Source organism: Anser anser (genome assembly GCF_964211835.1).
Source record: "Anser anser genome assembly, chromosome: 6".
NCBI lineage: Eukaryota > Metazoa > Chordata > Aves > Anseriformes > Anatidae > Anser > Anser anser.
The window spans coordinates 15,427,453-15,445,068 of record NC_139726.1 but is presented as its reverse complement, the minus strand read 5'-3'; the positions used below and the strand labels follow the sequence as shown (position 1 = coordinate 15,445,068).

The window sequence follows — 17,616 nt, the reverse complement described above, 5'->3', positions numbered from 1 at the left end:
TTTAGGGGACAGGTACTTCTGCTGTATGGTTGCGTTGTCAGCTACCTGTATGTTGGCAGCAGTTCCCAGCAGCTGCAGCCTACTTCTGTCATTGAAGATTTTGGTGTTTCATTTCAGAGTTTTTTAATCAGCGTGTTTATCCAGCCCCTGGTTAAGGGGCATTACTTTATTCCTGTACTCCACACTGTTTCAGGAAGCCTTTTTACAAATACACACAAGGAAGGAAGGTGCTTTTACAGAACCTTTAGATAAAATTTTAAGACACGGAGATGTCAGCATTATTTGTTTTGTTTCACACTCGGATGTGGGATAGGAAAGCATGTACTTTACATACCAGTGGTTTCTTCCATACAAAGTTGGAAAGCAGGTGTCCTCCTCAGGATAACAGCACAAGCATAACTTTTGCCTGTTTGCTGTGCTGTTACATGATAAGTGACTCTTTTTCCTTCCTTCCTTGTTTTGGCCTCTCCAACTCGGGCTTTGACAGTGGCCAGCAGGCTCTTTCAGGACAGCTTGATCATGTTTTATTTTCTTTTGCTGTCATTATTATCTTCTACTATAAAATTCTCCACGGACTAGAAGTTGATCCTGGACCTGCCAATGCAGCCAGCTTGGCTTTCCAAGTTTCTTCAGCTGTAATAAACAAGAGAGTTCCAGTTCTTCACTTTGATACTCCATGAAGACTTGGCCACCGTGAGATGGTGTTCCTTCCCAACAGAGTCTAAGGTCATGGGAACCAGGGTCCCTTTGCAAATACTCCACTGTCAGACATCTGTTTTGCTGCTAACTTATCAAGTTCGTGTTTCTTCTTAAAATCCTGAACTCCTGGTATATAAACTGCTGTGTGGAATTTAACTTCTTGCATGTTCCTGGGAGCACGTATGAGAGAAATTTCAAGTTATCCCTTAGTCTCTTTCAGAGAGTAGGATAGGATTTTGCGACTGTGGTTTTGCATAGGTACAGTTTGCCTACTTGTTTCTCTGTCTCTGAAGGCTGCACTAGAAGCTCCTTGTTATTTTTTTTTCTTCTAAGGCAAGGGAAAAATACTTCTGAAAACTGTACTTTTTTATAGACTAATAAATCTCAGTGAAATAAGTTACATAAATGGACTTGCAACATCAAGTTGCCTGGAGATATTGTCTTTTACTCCAGAAGCATCTTAATGTACTTCAAAATGACTCAAAGGCTTTTATTACAAATTGAAAAATCAGAACTTAAAGACCTCCAATTTTTTTTCGTCTCACAGACAACAGCAATTATCTAAGCAGTTTTCCATGTCCACAATATATCTGAAGAAGATAAAAAGGACAAATATTACTCTTCTGTCTGTGATCAGCTGTTACTGCAAAGTACAGTTTTTATTTAATGTATTTTTGTCATGCGAATGAATGGATGATGTGGATCATTTTCAATGTAGCACTAGTACTTGTTGCTTTTTAAATTTGGATTTTCACCTGTACAACAGTGCCTGATTTCCCCTTCTGTATTCACTGTGTACTTTGATGCTCTCTCTTGTGGGAAGTTAGGTCTTCCTGCAGCATTTATGCATTTCAGTGTACAATGAACTGGAATTGACTAGAGAGCCCAGTTTCCTTTTTCCCACCGTGGTTATTTTTCCTGACATGGGGATTTTAAGAAGGCTAACAAGTGGTCTCAAGTTTCTGTGGCAACCCAAATGTGAATCTTGGATAGCCAAGTGACAGAGTCCACAACGTCACACTTCCCTTCCATGACATTTCCCAGGAGATGCATGTGCATGCTCAGAGGTGCCATTTCATCAGACCCTCCTCCCTTGTATCATTCTTCACTCAGGCAAGATTTGAGCTGTATTAACAGGAGTAAATGATGCTGGGCAGTACAAAACCAGAGGGCTGACCAGCAACAGGGAACAGATTTTCAGTGTGCTATAACATCCTGATTGTTCTACTTCTTTTACTAGGACAGCAGGATTCTTTTTTTTCACTGGAGAATGGGAAGAAAAGCCATCCACTTTACTTTTTTGTTTTTCTCTTTTTGTCTTTTTTGGGACTGTTATACCCCTGACTTGTGGATGCTTTTATGGAAGGAGTGTTACTAGAGCAGAGCTGACCTGTCAGAGCTGAGACAGGTTCCCCGTTTCTACCACAGAAGTCCTCCAGACTGCAAGTGCCCTGGCTGCTGGATCTGCCTCTGTAAAATGGGGAGAGGTTACAGAGTTACAGAGCCTTCATGAAGGCTGTTCCTAAGGCAGAGACTGCTCAGATGGGCGGCACAGCTGTGCTGCTGTGCTCTCCATTGCAATCCTAACCTCCTATGGTTTCTGGCATTCGTTACCTCCTCAGGACTTTTTCCATCTGCACTTGTTTACTGACCTACGATTTTCCCTATTTTGCCTAATCTTGGTAATGAGAACCAAGATTAATACAAAGAAAACATGCTTTCATTAGACTTTAAGTGTCTTCCACTGATAGCTTTGCTTGATATCTCAGGCTTGGTTCAAAGTCAGGCTTTTTTTGGGATCATTGGCAGCAGGGGCTTGAGCCAAGATCCACAGCAAAGTGCTCCTGAGTTTTATTTAGGTGCCTGATTTCCCAGAGATCACAGAAGGAGGCTGCCTGAGCCTGAAGGATTGTATAAGTTTTCAGTGAATTTCAATCAATTCTCAACCAGTGCAAATAAGTTAGGACCCGAATTTCCCCTTTCCACTCTGCTATCCCAAACAGAGACTTGCCCTGTCCTCCCTCCTGAAGTTCACTGGGTTTTTATACACGCACTGGTGAAATTGGCTCCTTAAACTCTCGCCATGTCGGCCTCTCTTTCCCTCTGTAAAAGTCACCAGCTAATCAGTGCTTCAGTCACTCTAACGCTTCGTAATTGCGTTGTAGGGTCGCTGTGTGGGAAGCTATGCATTGACAAAATGTTGCATCTCTGAAGATGTAAGAGTGAAGGATAAAAGGGAAAAGCAAGACTTTTAATAGAAACGTTAGTCATAGTTAAATTGCAGTGCCGTGTCGCTGTGCTGCTAGCTTCTTTGTGTCTCTAAAAATACCCTCTAGTGGCTAGGTTATTCATGCGGTGTGCGGGTACGGAAAGGAGAGCTGGATTCTGGAAAACTTTGGCAGTCCTCAGCAGAGCCCCTGTCCCCGGCGCTGTGGCAGAGAGGGGAAGGGCTCTGCGGGGCTGATGCTCTCCGGTCAAAGGGTGGCTGCGCTCAAGGCTGTTCTGCGTCCACCTCTCGCTGCTCCAGCCCTCAGTTGTGTGTCGGATTGCTGGTACCGAATAACGAGGAGTTTGTTTCAATGTCTTCTGGACTTCTCTGGAAACTGATGCAGAGCAAGGAGGCCTCGTCGATGCTGAGGTGTGACCCTTGCTGCAAAGCACTCCTGGTTAGTCTAGCTTTAATGCAGAGCCTGTTTCTACCTAGGGTACAGTGCAGCACTTGAAAGCAAAGAGTGCTGCAGGAGTACAGTTAGAAGGCAATTAGAAGAAATCTAACTTTGATAATAGCTAATCTCTGGTACAGACTATTTAGGGAAGCTGTGTGATTGCCCTTACCAGAGGTTATTTTTAGCCCTCTGTGTCTGTGGTGCCGAGTGTTGCAGATGAGACGAGGCCAGCTGGTTTCTCCAGTGAGGGTGTAACACAGCACGAAGCTGGCCAAGACTTTTTAAATGTGTTTCTGAAATGGCACCGGAAAGTGCTGTGATATTGCTTCTTCATCAAAGGGATATAACACATTTTTTTTTCATTTCTGCTTTTAAAAAAATTTAATTCAGTAATTTACAAGCTCCAGCTCCTTGTTACTTCAGTTACAGGTGGTTGTGGTTTGCTTCTCACAGCAGGATGAGTGCAGTCTTGTGAACAGTGCTATCTCAGCTCACAAACTGAGATCAGGCAGAAGCCTTTCCACTAGGAAGGAATAAATAGATTTGGCCAGAAAGCTGTCACGTTCCTGCTCGCCTTTGTCCCAAAGCTGCCATCCCTACAGCCATTCTCTGACCCCTGTGCAGCATCCACTCAGACATTGCACTGGAGGATGTGGGCAGTTTAAATGCAAGTTGTAATCTGTAAAATAAGCAATGATTTTACATGTTTAGATAATCTTTTTTTTTTCTTCCACACCCAGCTTTTCCCAGCTCCACTCCAGACTCTTTCTAGGAAGATTGTACAGTCCAGGACCAATAGTACCTTAGTTGGAGTCTTTGCCATTATCCTGGTTTTTCTATCTGCCTTTGTCAACATGGTACGTGCATTATTTCCCTTGACCCACTCAGTTCTTTACAGTTTTCTTATTAGTGCTCTGCTGCATTATAACCCTTACAACCACTGGGTTTAATGTAATCCTGCCTAATGCTTACAGCATCTGAGGTCAGTCCCCTTTTGCTTTTTGGGCACAGAAAGGAAATGGGAGCCAGGCAGCTGCATACCTATAGCCCATTATATGCCTGGTACTCATTTGTGCCCGTGTTCTTTTCTGATTCTTTAAATGCTCCTTCTACAAGTACATAAACCATGCCTGAAACGCACCCCAGCATGCAGGGCCAGCACGAGGCCTATGCGTCATTTAACTCCCACAGTACTGAGTGGGACTTAAGTGTTGCGTGGGCTTTGCGCTGGCCGTCTGCACAGTACTGAATCTTGCTCCGAGTGTAGTAATCGCTTAACAGGGACTGTAAAGACTTTGCTTTAAGTTTCACTTTTGGGACTGGGGTGGTTTTGCTTCACATTCAAACACCACTGCTGATTTCAGACTCAGAGGGAGACTGGCTGTTTTCTAGGTCCCCGTGGCTGCTGGTTTCTCACTTGCACAAATAGCTTCAAGGCTGAATGCATTTTAAAGAAACCACTTTAACATTCTATAGCCTGCATACATCTAATTCAATTTTTAAGAGAGGGAGAAAAAAGAGAAAGAGAGAGAGAGAGATGGTCCCGGGACTTGGGGGTAGCTACAGAGATTTCTCATGACTCTGCTTTCAGTTACAGCCTCAGCTGAGGCAATGCTGACTTGCACCGGAATGGAAAGGTTTAACACCTGAAATCAGATCACTATGTTCTCTTGCCTAAGCTTCCCTATTTGCATTGTGGAGATTTAGGAACAGTTTTGTGCTCTGGTGAGGTACTTGTATAGGAGGTGCCAGCTCAGTGGCGTTGGCACCCCACTGCCTTCACCCACAGCACACCTGCAAAGAGCTGGTGTGGGTTGCTGAGCACCACACAGAAGAAACTTATTTTTCTGTATAATGTTTGATTCTCTGCAATTGTGAATTGCTTTGTGTAAAAATTTGCAAAACGGACAAATGGAACAGCACATGGAGATCAGAATGGGGCTCTACTGCTTCCTCAATATAACATAAAACCTTGAGTGAGCCTTGCCAGTAAAGTGTTTCCTGTACAAGGATCCACTGCAGAAGTGTTAGGGACTTCGAGACGGCAGATGAAAGTTACCAGTTCAGAAATTCCTATCAGTAGAAATACACCAGGACCTTATCACAGAAAATTGAATGTGTTTGTACATAGCTACAATCCCTGTGCCTGTAAGCTTTTAGGCATAAAGTTGTTCACAAAAGTTGAACACCAAACTAGCTTTCTAGTGTGCACAACCTGGGTTTTATTACTTATTATTTTGGGAGAGAAAAGCATAGCCATTGCTCATCCAATAAAACATGGGTTGGCAATTTCATTTTGCACATTGATTAATTCCCCTGCTACAGCCATTTTCAAGAGGCTTTTTAATTGTTAGAAACTATTTGATTTTATTCTCCTTGTCTGTGCCTTTAATACCATCTTTTTCTTCAGTTCATGTGCAGCACTGTGGATCTTGCCAGCTGCATGGCTGCAGAATACAACATCACGCCTGACCGGGTGGACATATGCCTTATCAGCAATCTGACTTCCAACTACAGCCTGGGCACGTTGCAGGGGTTCTGTGACAGTCCTTTGCCTAACTGCAACTTTCCAGAGGTATTGCTTGAAAAAAATGGGCTTCAGAGCTTCATCTGAGAAGGGGCTATAAAACTGTGTGATAAATCTTGGTTGTTCAGAGGAAAGGAGGTTGCTCCTGACTGATGTTATAAGGCTGACACAGGCCACTATTCACAAACTTAGGTGGCTGAAGTTGTTATCAGGAGTCCACAGCCACATTTAAGTTCCTTCAGGGTTGAATAATCGGTAGGCTTTTATGATTGTTTTTAATGGCAAAAAGCAAATACATTTTATACAGTGGTAGAATACGTTGCCAAAAAAATCATCCTTTTGCATAGCTATTCAAGACCTTTCTGTGACTTTATACGTCACAACCACTCTGTGTGTTGTCTGCTGCAAATGGAAAAGTGAGGGGAAAAATCTCGCTAGCATGCAGGCAGAATTTATGGCAAAACCATCTGGATTTATGGTATATTTTTTTCAGATTTATGGCTGATCTGTAGCCATGCGGGTGTCCAAGGTGCTGCTGAAAGCCCTGGTATCCCACTGAATTAGTTTCAGTTTTATCTGATGGGAATATTTCCACAGTCTGATTCAGTGAGGTTTTCGAGACCACCATTACCGTGACTTTCAACCCCGCACAAGCTTCTGGTGTGTCCGCAGAAAGACCCAGGAGCAAAATCTGGCACAGTGGAAAACTGGAAATAGCCTGCACTCATCAGAATGTGGTGACGAGTGCTAGTTCAGAACAAGAGGGACTATAATCAATGGGGAGCAGCCATTTTGCATGCAGAGAATGCTATCACAGCATCGAGCCAGCTCCTGCTGTTCAATGGGCGAAGGAGGAGGAGTCCTTCCCCGTTGCTCTGCAGGGCAGATGTTGGAGCTGGTACAGGAGGTGCCTGCTGCTCCCAGTGTGCTTTCAGAGGTGGGGGGATCCTACCTCTCTGCCACAAGGAACACCCACGCATTTTCTAGACACTGAAGAGTCAAATAACAAGCTGTACAAGTGATTTTCTCAAATTGAATTTATCAGCAATTAACTATTAATAAATGAGCTCAGAACATGAGCATATTTATTCTTCAACCAGGATTTGCTTTTAACTGAAAAGATGGATACAGTTGTCAGGCCAGAAATAGGCCTGTCTGGACAGAGTGGAAACTTAAAGCTTCATGGATTTGATAGCTGGAAGGCGATGAGCTGGATAACATACCTCCTTGGTTTTACATCTATAGCAGCTTTCCCAGGAGCGATACACAGCACTCGCAACCTGCAATCACATTGGAAAGCACTGGCATGGTAAACATTCAGCTATCAGATTGGCAGAAGTTCGTACCCTGGTGACTGCTAAAGCAAGGTGTGGCAGCAGGCTGAGCTACCACACATACACACGCTGGTTCTGCAGCTGCTGGCAGAAAAAAAAATGATCACGGTGTTGGGCATTGGTAGAAGCACGTCCAGCCCCTATTTTGCCAATGGGTTCAGTGTGTCTCATCAGCAGGGGCAATACTTTCCATTTGGCCTCAAGTGGATGTCTGTAAGTCCTGACAGGGTGAATTCTTAATACCCCTGGTCCTGTGTAATGTGTAGTACACAGATTCGGGACCAGAATTGGACTTCAATACATGGAGTATTCCAAAATAACTGGATGGGCCTTTCTGCTAATTTAACAGCCACGTCCAGGGTGAGCCTACACCACAACCTTATGTCTATAGTTGTGAGCCCTACACCTCTTGAGTATAAAGAAAACAATGCCTGATAAGAATGCTAGATTTGATCTCTCCTTCAGTTCAGATTTAACACTTAAATCTCCTGCAGTGTTGGAGGATCCCACAAGCAGAACTAAGTCTACGTGTTCATTCAGCCCAACCACATGACTCCCAATCCCTTTCTATCCCTCTGTTTAGTTTCCTTTGTTTTCAGTTTTGATTTATCCAGCTGACATTCATCTCTCTTCTGTTTTTTCCCCCTTTTTGTCTTTATACAGTACTTTACCTACAGTGTCTTATTGAGTCTCCTGGCCTGCTCTGTGTTCCTTCAGATCAGCTGTATTGGAAAACTGATCCTTATGTTATTCATTGAATTTATATATGTTCTCATTGTGGAAGTGCCAGGGGTGAACCTTTTTGACAACGCAGATCTCCTGGTTACAGCTAACACCTAGTAAGTGCCTTTCACTTCTGAAATCTTCACCTAATTTCTTTCACCCAGTGATTTCAGTGTGATATTAGGTGGATGAGCGTGCCAAGGCCATGGTGCAAGCAAGGGAAGTGCATGGTACCAGGGCAGGCAGGCTGTAAATTAAAGTCTGTCTATGCTGCTCTCCACCTCTGAAGAGTAGGAGATCACAGGTCTCTTTAAGACCTTTTTATTCTGGAACTTGACTAATGAACCTTCTATTAATAACAAAATACAACTGCAATCAGAGTGGATCTGTGGTTTTTTTTTCTTCCAGAAATGGGGAGCTGCAGTTAGTCATTCTCACTTCTTCTGGTAATACACTCTCAATATAGAAATGTTTTTTTCTCAAGAAAAGAAAATTCCCCTACAAATTTGAGGTGGCTCAGGGATGTAGTAATGAACCACTGAGATATGTGGACCTCTGTTGTAGTGCACCCGAAAAATGTATTTGACATTTGGCTAGTGATCTCCTTACTGCTGTTGGACATGTGTCTACATTTGAAAAGCTGGCATCACAGCAGAATTCCCCACCGAGGGACCTGGGCTAAGAGGGAGTATCCAGTTACCTTTTCACTTACAAAAGGTAGTTTGTCTTCACCAGGTCACATATTAATTATGATTGCAACATCCATCCACTGACATGGATACACCTCTCCTGGAACTCATGTTGGGGAGGTAAATTAGGCACATTCATAAACACTCCCTCCTCCACTAGTTTCATTTCTCACTGGGAGTTTGCATTGGTGTGTTAACTACTTTTTTCTGATGATTTCCCCTCTTGGGCAACAATTGTGCTCAAGTGTGGGTAGAACATGAATTTAAATCACACCAAAGTATTTGCACAGACACTGAGAAACTCTTTAATGGTAAAGATTTGGTAAGCAACGGGATAACCCAGTAGGGCAATTGTAACATCTCCAATCTTGATAGTTTAAAGGCCAATTTAGGTGAAACATCTGTAAGGATTGTACCTATGGTTGCTCCTGTCTTGAGACAGGAGCGTGGTTGAGGATATGCCCCTGGCCCTGTGCTGTTTTGTATGTTATGAAGTAGCTGATGCAATTGCTCAAATTTCTTGATGTTCATTAAATCCTACTGGCTGGATGCACCTGGTTACTTCTGTCCTTCGCATAAATATTCCATGATTTTAAACATTCCTATGTAGCCATTAATAATTAATGAATGTATGGCTTTTATATCCATTGGCAGTAATCACTTAAATTATTTTGTTAACTCACGCAAGTGAAATTGTGTAGGAAACCCATTGGAGCTTTCTGTAGGGGCATGGGGAGAATGAGGTTTCCCTTCCTTTTTTGCAGATGGTGTGTATTCCAACAGTGGAAGCTATTTATCATTTTCTAACACAATTAGAAAAAAAGCATTTTATATCCCAAATATCATTTCATTCTTGTAAGTCAAGCACTAAGTGAAATTACAGCACTTAGTAGTATAATTTACGTCACTCCACAATCAAAATGTCAGTAATAAAGTGGAGAAGGTTAGCAGGTTTTTCCCAGAAATAACTTTCTGTGGTACTGTATTCTCTCTCGTTAAATGGTATTTGTTTTGTCCTGAGAGCTCCACGGACCGCTTTTTGATGCCTCAAAGCCTGGCAGTCCATTTGTGCGTTGTGCAGGATGGGAGCACAGCATGTAACACGGAGTTCAGAGATGTACCTTATTGTCCGGCTGATATTAAAAAAAAAAAAAAAAAAAATGACCTCATACTACTTTAATTGGGTGCCCGTTGTAGCGACATAATTACTGTCTGCTCTGCAGTCATTATGGTGCTCTGACTAATTAGAAGTGATGCAGATGTCGCTTCACACTCCTGTGTACAAACCAATGCAGCATGCAAGCAACTGAAAGGCTGATTGTAACACGCTGGGATTGGGTAGCCGTGGCTGTAGTGACACACCAGCACGGTGACACATGAAGTGTAACTGGATGCACAGAGCTTCTACTGTCTTACCTTTTCCCCACGCAGGAGATAAATGCATTGGTTTTAAAGATGTGATGGACCCATGTGGTCTTCTCAGTTGGGTTTCTGCATAGCGGAGCCTAAAAAGCTTTGCCCAGCAATTTGTTCATCAAGCCCGGAGATGCTGTTGTCCTATAGGAGCTGTCCCCAAAGTCAGTCACCCTTCCTGCTAAAAAAGTGCATTTAATGTTGAACAGGAATGTATTTGGCAAGTTTTTTACTGTTTTATCTTCCAGTAATTAAAGAGCTATCTGCTACTGGAAACGTCTGTCCCACGGGGAGCAGTGCAACGCCCATTATTGCTTGCATTGGGCATTTTCAGTTATCCAAAGCTTTTGTATAAATGCTGGGTTTGCTGCATTTTACAGTCTGTGTTACTGCTGAGGATTTTAGAGCAAGAATAGCACCCACAGTGAGCAGCAGGCCCAGCAAAAAAGGTCAGATCTGCCCCATCTTGTCATAGACTGATAATGAGGCAGTCAGTCATCCTTGGCCAGGCAGCGATTTAGGAGAGCAGGGGACTCATGCTGCATGCAGTAAGTGTCTCCCACTCCGACTAGCTCCATCCTTTAGCGTGGGAGTTGCTGGCTCCAGGGCTCCCAGCCTGGGTCCAGAGCCAGACACAACCTGGGCTTTGCTACGTGGTCAGTGCTGGAGCTGGCCAGGAGGCCTCGCAATAGATCATGTGCAAGACAAACGGGTTGCAAAATCTGTGTCAGAAGAAATTCCATGCTCAGAGATGAAAAAAATGTCTTGGAGCAAACAAGGTTAGAGAGCAACTATGGTTTTATTTTTTAATTTTATGCTCAGTTAGGCTCCCTTGGCTATTTCAGTTTTGATCATTTCTAGCTCTGACACTGTAGTGAGAGAAAACTCTGGTCTGATGCTCTTCGGACAAACATGAGTTTCCCAAGGTAAAGATGTATCCCATTAGTAGCCTGCAAAGCCACAAGTCAATGACAATACGGTAATTTTACCACTGATTTCTTTCTTTCCATTTAAACAGTATTTTAAAAGATACATATACGAGGTTCTCAGTCACCTAATACTCCGCCCACACTTGAGAAGAAACCAGCAGCATTAAGCAATCAATCAGTCGGGAGCTCAGCCAACTACTACCTACCAGAAAGCTCTTTTCCATCCTTTCACTGTAAGAAAAGCACACCCTCCATCTTCAGCAGCTCTGCTTCATAGGAGCCCTTTGCAGTGTGGTGAATAGTACCAGCAGTCTGCCTAAGGGTTTTCTTCAGTGTGCTTGTGTGCAGTACCCATAGCTAGGTGCAGCACTGGAGATGAGCAACTTGCAGAAGAAGGGGATAGTGCCAGAGGTAAAGGAGCTAGGCATGCCTCCGGCTTACAATGAATGGGGAAGAAGGCAGCTAACCCTCACGAGATGTTAACCAAAAGCTTCCTTCTTTAGATCAATTATTTTCTGCCTGACGTAATGAAGTAGTGACAGATGCACAAACATTTGCTAAATATCCCACACTGACATTCAAATCCCAAGTGATTCTCTGACTCTCATTGCTCCTTAGATGTTTTAACTAAATTAGCCATGTTGCACCATCACTCTGGATCTTCGAGCATAGCTCAGACGACCTTTTTTCTCCCCCAGTCCTTTTGCTCTTTTCCATTTTAAAAGGGCTATAGCCCCGCACAGCGTTAGAGGTGCCACATTGCAGAGGTACTCTTGCATTAGGTACAGAAGGACGAGTGCTCGAGGAAGCACACCGCTCTACTAACCTTGTCTGTGTTTTTTTTGTTTTCTTTTATTTTTTTGCAGCGTGTCAGAAAATGCAACGTTACCATGGTGAGTCACTTTGGCATGACATATTTTTATGGGTCTTTGTCAGAAGGGATTTTCTGTTCACAAGGTGCAGTATCAGCATGTTGATTCACCGGTGGTGCCTGGTACTTGTGTACGCACTGCTGTGATCCGGTGCAATACAGCACACATACCCGAAGTGGATTGGGTATTGCCCTTTTGGCTAAATAGCTCCTCTCAGAGCATCCTTTCCTATGGGAACTTGCTTTGCAGAGCGTCTCATAGATCTTGTAGTTACAGATTAAAGGTTTTATCACAATGATATTTTCATGCTGTAAAACTGTAATTCAGACAATTTTTATTTACTTGCTTGTCACAAGGGTTGGGAATGTATCTTAATGTTCTTTTCAGCTTTTAGATTTTTTTTATAAGACAAAAGTCATTAAAAAGTGTCTAATTAGCGAAGTAGGAAGTGTAGAACAGTTCCAGACTTTGGAGGCTGGGGAAGGCAAGGCAAGAGACACAGTAAATACAATCTAAAGAACTGTTAGCATTTCAGTTTTGCCAAGCATAGCACATATGGCTATTCTCTTGAAAGTGGCTTTTACATTGATGTTAACCCACTTTAAGAAGTTGGATTAAATTTCTGATTTTGAAGTCCTGCTTCAGAAACCAGCACCTGTAAGTCAAAGTCCTAAGCTTATTTCAGGTATTGTTTTCCCTTTGCCAACATGGTCTACAGAGGGAAGGAAAAAAAGCCTTTTCTTCAGTGGTTAGTTAGCCTTAAAGTGAGGACGGGGGAGTGTGCTGTGTTCCTCCACGCTAAGAATAACTGGGAAATTCTGCTCTTTTGTTGGCTGCAGCTCTCCAGTGATGACACGAGTCGCGCTGAAGATTGTCACCCCTGTCATCATTACAGTCTTTGTCCTGGCACTGTACTTGCATGCCCAGCAAGTGGAATCCACTGCAAGGCTTGATTTCCTCTGGAAACTCCAGGTGAGTGGGTGTTTGCTGTGTTGGAGGAATACACAGTCTTTGGTGTTAGCCTAAAACTATTGCGTTATTCACTATCAAGTTTCAGTGTTGTAAAATGCCTTTGAATTTAATCTGAACCTGGCACATAACTAGGCATACCAGTAACGTTCCTTTCTCCTTTTGTACTTCTCATTCTGAGTGCCTCTCATCCTGGTTATTTAATTTAACCCTGTGTTTCCTTGTAAGTGCACTTAGGATGGTCCTTGCAATAAAAGATCATAGATCTGAAGATCTTGGTTAACAAACTCAGGCACCTGAGCCTGTCACTGTTGCAGGAACCTGTAATATAACACAATCTGTAAATGTAAGAAGCTCATATTTGCGTCTGATTTGCTTCCCAGAGTTCAGTCAACTTTAGTTTGCTGTGTTTAGAGGTATGAAAGATTCACAGATGCAGTTTCATTCACTATCTTGTTAAGCAGTGAGAACTGGCTTCATGTCCAATCTTCATTAAGCCCCTAGGCAGCGGCACTGGGTAACCAACATGGTACAGACGATGCCTCTCTTTGCTTCCATTGCCGGGTTCAGTGTTAATATTTTTACTACATGTGCCCATGAATGATGTCAGGGTGTCCTATGTGATTCTCAAGTAAGCAGGACAGGTCTCAGCTCTGCCCATGACTCAGCTGGGAAACCACAGGACTGCAGGTTTTCTATAGATTTTTTGCCTTCTGGACAGTAGGACATCTTTCTAATAATAGGTCTCAGTGGTTTGAGTAAGAGGCACTGAGGAAGAACCAATTAATTAAAGCTCCTTGGGAAGCAGATAAACATTGTTATCCTCATTTATAAATGGTAAAGCAACGGCGGAGATGAGCTCACTTGCCTGTTCCAGGTTTGTGCTCAGCTGGCCGAAGCATATTGTTTCCCCAGGCAGCGCCAGGTGTTTTCATTGTTCTGGCTGGACATACCTTCTGAAAGGTCCTTCTTCACTTAACCTCCAGTTTCAAATGTCCCGTTTTAGAAGCCAGCAAAGTCATAAAATGCTTTGCAACTATTGCTTGGCTCTTTGCCACCATGTGGGTAAGGGATGTTGGGGAGGTAATCCCTTCTGTGATGGCTGCTGCGGATGGCTAAGCTGTGTTTGTCCATGCCAGTGTCCCAAAGAGCCAGGACATTCTGCCCTTTTTTTAACTCCAGCTCTCCAGGAATAACAAGAGGCACTGGAAAAATAATTATAATAATAATTGAAGAAAATCCATTTCAAAATGCTGTATGTTGTTAGGGGAATTTTGACTGCTGCCTCTGCTGAAGCTGATCATGCTGTACACAGGGTGCTCTCCAGGGCTCCCATAAGCCAAATCACTCTACGTGTCTTCTGTACCAGTTGTGCAGTCTCCAGCTGTTGCCTGACCCGTGTTTGTCCTTTGCTCAGAAATATTCAAAATGGCAAAAAGTAAAACAAGGAGAAAAATACTGCAACCATCAGGTAACTGGGGAGAGAAAAGTTATCAATACCCGCACCTCTATGCTCCTCCTGAAGCCTTACGTGCTTGTCTAGGAAAGCCAGCTATGTCATGGGTGCTAGGATTGTAGTGGAATTCCCCAGAAGGAACAGGCCTTGTGGAGATTACCTGATTCAGTGCCTAGAAATGTAGCAAAAATGGATTTTGGTGTTATTCTCTCTGCCTGTAGGGAGCCCCTTTGGCTTTTATGTATACATGCGCACAAAGAAACATCTTCCACTGCAAAACACGTTCCTGCATCTCTCTGCCTCTGCCCTTGTTTGCTGTTCCCCCACTTTCCTCTATTTCTGTCCTCCCTGCAAGTTCACATTCAGCTTTTTTTCTTTCCTCTAGAGCAGTTACATGCAGAATAAGCATGTCACTCTTTCTCCCTCCTAAACCAGGCCACTGAAGAGAAAGAAGAAATGGAGGAACTGCAGGCCTATAACAGACGCCTCCTCCACAACATTTTGCCGAAGGACGTGGCAGCCCATTTCCTAGCTCAGGAGCGGCGAAATGATGAACTGTACTACCAGTCCTGCGAGTGTGTGGCTGTCATGTTCGCCTCCATAAGCAACTTTTCAGAGTTTTATGTGGAACTGGAGGCCAACAATGAGGGGGTGGAGTGTCTGAGACTGCTCAACGAGATCATTGCCGATTTTGATGAAGTAAGTCACTGAAAATTCGTGTGGCTAGAGCAAATGGATTCAATGAGTTTATTTGGGCTTTGCTGAACTTATGAAGGAAGGTGGCTTATTGAATCCTTGCGCCGTGTTTCATTTCTTCCCATTCTAGAAGTCTTAATTCTTTTTTTTCATTTCACTGCCTTTTCCCTCCTGTGTCCCCTTTCCTTCTGTACTTTGAGTAATGCAGACTGTCTACAGTTTTGTAGTGCTCGTACCAAGAGAGGACACTTGGCAAGGACATTAACAGCATGTATGTGTCTGACTATTCAGTTTCTTTGCACTTCTCATGTGTAACAGATAATAAGTGAAGACCAGTTTCGGCAGCTGGAGAAGATCAAAACCATTGGCAGTACATACATGGCTGCATCAGGCCTCAATGACTCCACTTACGACAAGGAAGGGAAGACACATATCAAAGCTCTGGCTGATTTTGCCATGAGGTTAATGGACCAAATGAAATACATTAATGAACATTCATTCAACAACTTCCAGATGAAGATAGGTAATGTCACTGCGTTTATGGGATTGAGTATCAGTAGCGGTCATTCTGAGCTGGGGATCTCACAGAGAGAGAAAAACGTAGAGGTTACCTTAGGTGTGTAATTATGTTAATTGTTATGTACCCAGTGACAGAAAAATAACAGTCTGCCTGCTCGGGCCGCTGTGAAATGTCAGAGCAGTGCTGTTAAGGCAGCAGGGTTATTAGCAAAGCTCCCTGGAGAACCAGGAGCAGTTGGGCAACTGACTTTGGTGCAGAGAAGCTCTTGTCATGGCATGGTCACACACAGTGGTTCTGCCTGGGCCCATTTCACCTGTGATGTGCTCCACTGCCCACATCCCCAGTGGTCCCAGGCTCTGCTGTTCAACAGCTGGTGTTGGGCATTAGGCTGTCATTCAAATCAGGAAATAAAAAGAGACGGGAAAGTAGAAGGAGATGAAAAGGTGAGGATGTCGAGTGTGGGGTTCGCACTTGAAGGCTGTCGGGATGCTGCAGTGCCCATCTCACATCCACCTGGCAGCAGAGTGTGCTGACGGCCAAGTGAGCAGTTAGCTTGGCAACAGGGTGGCAAATAACACTTACCCTGCTGTCTGGTACTGGAAAATAGCTGTGGATTGAGCAGCTGCAGCAAGTGCTGCCAGTCAGACAGTCATAACTGATCAAAGAAGCCAACTATTCTTTAAAGTTTCTTTCCCCGCAGTTGGCAACAACTTTATGTGTCAGGGTAAAGCACAGCTAGAACTGATGAACCTCAGGAGTTTTTGTTGTCTGAAAAATAACTTGCCTCAAGCTTCATGTGGTTCGTGTGTGATGGATCTGAGCATTGTGGGATTTCTTCCCTACTTCTAGGCCTCAATATTGGTCCTGTGGTAGCTGGGGTGATAGGAGCACGTAAGCCCCAGTACGACATATGGGGAAACACGGTGAATGTAGCCAGCCGAATGGACAGTACAGGGGTGCCTGACAGGATTCAGGTAAGGAAATCACTGGAAAACAAACTTACACTGCCTGTATCACTTACGGCTTCTGGAATGTATTTAGAACTGGAATTTTAGTTTCATTTTATTCCTTTAGGTCATATATTTATTTACACAGCACTGAAAGAAAAGGAAACTGGGGAATGCTAGTAGTAGCATCAAGTTGTGCCTTTTAATTTTGCCCATCATAGCAACCTTGGGTCAAAAACTTGCTGTTTAGTTCTGTAAGTGTTGAGCTGAGCTTCCTTCCCTGAGCACAATGGCGTTGGGCACACCGTCCTGCTGGGATGCTTACCCACTCACGCTGGTGGCTTTGCTGTGAGGCTACACGCAAGGTGTGGGTTGTTTTCTTTTCCAAGGACTCGTGTCAATGTATTTCTGTATGTCACTTCTCTGTTCACGGTGCCATCTGTGTTGTGAGGCTAGCAAGGAGCTAGACGTCAGTGGAATGAGAATATAACACTGAAGAGTGAGAACAGTTAAATAGGTTAATGGAACCTGTCTTGTAACCATACATCTCCTTGGCATTCAGGCAGTCACCTTTCCATTGATTCAGTTTCGCTGTCCTGCTTTTGCTGAGCCAAGGCCCAGACTTACAGATTGTCATTCCCCAGGAAAATACTGAAGGGATGTAAAAATAATGAGTAACTGAGGTAAAATCCAAGAGGGAAGCCATGCCATTTCTATCCAAGTAAGCTGTCGATTAACTGGATCGATATTTATCCAACACCCTTTAAACTTTCCCACAAGACAGTCCCCGAACAACTCTCATTTGAGTTAAGCAAATCAGTACAACAACACGACAGCAGCAGGAAGCCAGAACTGGAAATATTTAAAACCACCTGAAAAAGGATGAGAAATTACAAAGTCAGAAAGGCTTCACCATAGAAGAGAGAGGATTTAACAAAAATTTGCTGCTGTTTTTATGTTGCCCATTTGCTAGTGAAGTACTTAGAGTTTGTGTTTATGAGTGACTCAGACAAGACAGACTTGGACTTTCCCAAGATTTTTCTTCAGTTATTTTTTTGGTTGTTTTTGTTTGTTTGTTGTTGTTGTTTGTTTTGGTTTTTTTTTGCTTTTGAATAGCATCTGCTGTAACAGCCAGATACTGGGAAACCGAGAGAAGAGTAAGCGTCTACGACGGAC

At 43.5% G+C, this 17,616-nt stretch overlaps 1 protein-coding gene across 2 annotated transcripts in view; it reads left to right on the top strand.

The window, feature by feature from the left end:
- The window catches only part of ADCY5 (adenylate cyclase 5), a 221,056-nt gene that overhangs the window by 196,071 nt on the left and 7,369 nt on the right, over positions 1–17,616 (top strand). For both annotated transcript variants that reach the window (XM_083841338.1, XM_083841339.1), the window contains exons 13-20: positions 4,106–4,222; positions 5,776–5,940; positions 7,890–8,065; positions 11,847–11,873; positions 12,692–12,824; positions 14,713–14,976; positions 15,292–15,496; positions 16,343–16,467. In XM_083841338.1, coding sequence (XP_083697464.1) covers positions 4,106–4,222; positions 5,776–5,940; positions 7,890–8,065; positions 11,847–11,873; positions 12,692–12,824; positions 14,713–14,976; positions 15,292–15,496; positions 16,343–16,467 — 1,212 coding nt within the window. The remainder of the gene's footprint in view (positions 1–4,105; positions 4,223–5,775; positions 5,941–7,889; positions 8,066–11,846; positions 11,874–12,691; positions 12,825–14,712; positions 14,977–15,291; positions 15,497–16,342; positions 16,468–17,616) is intronic.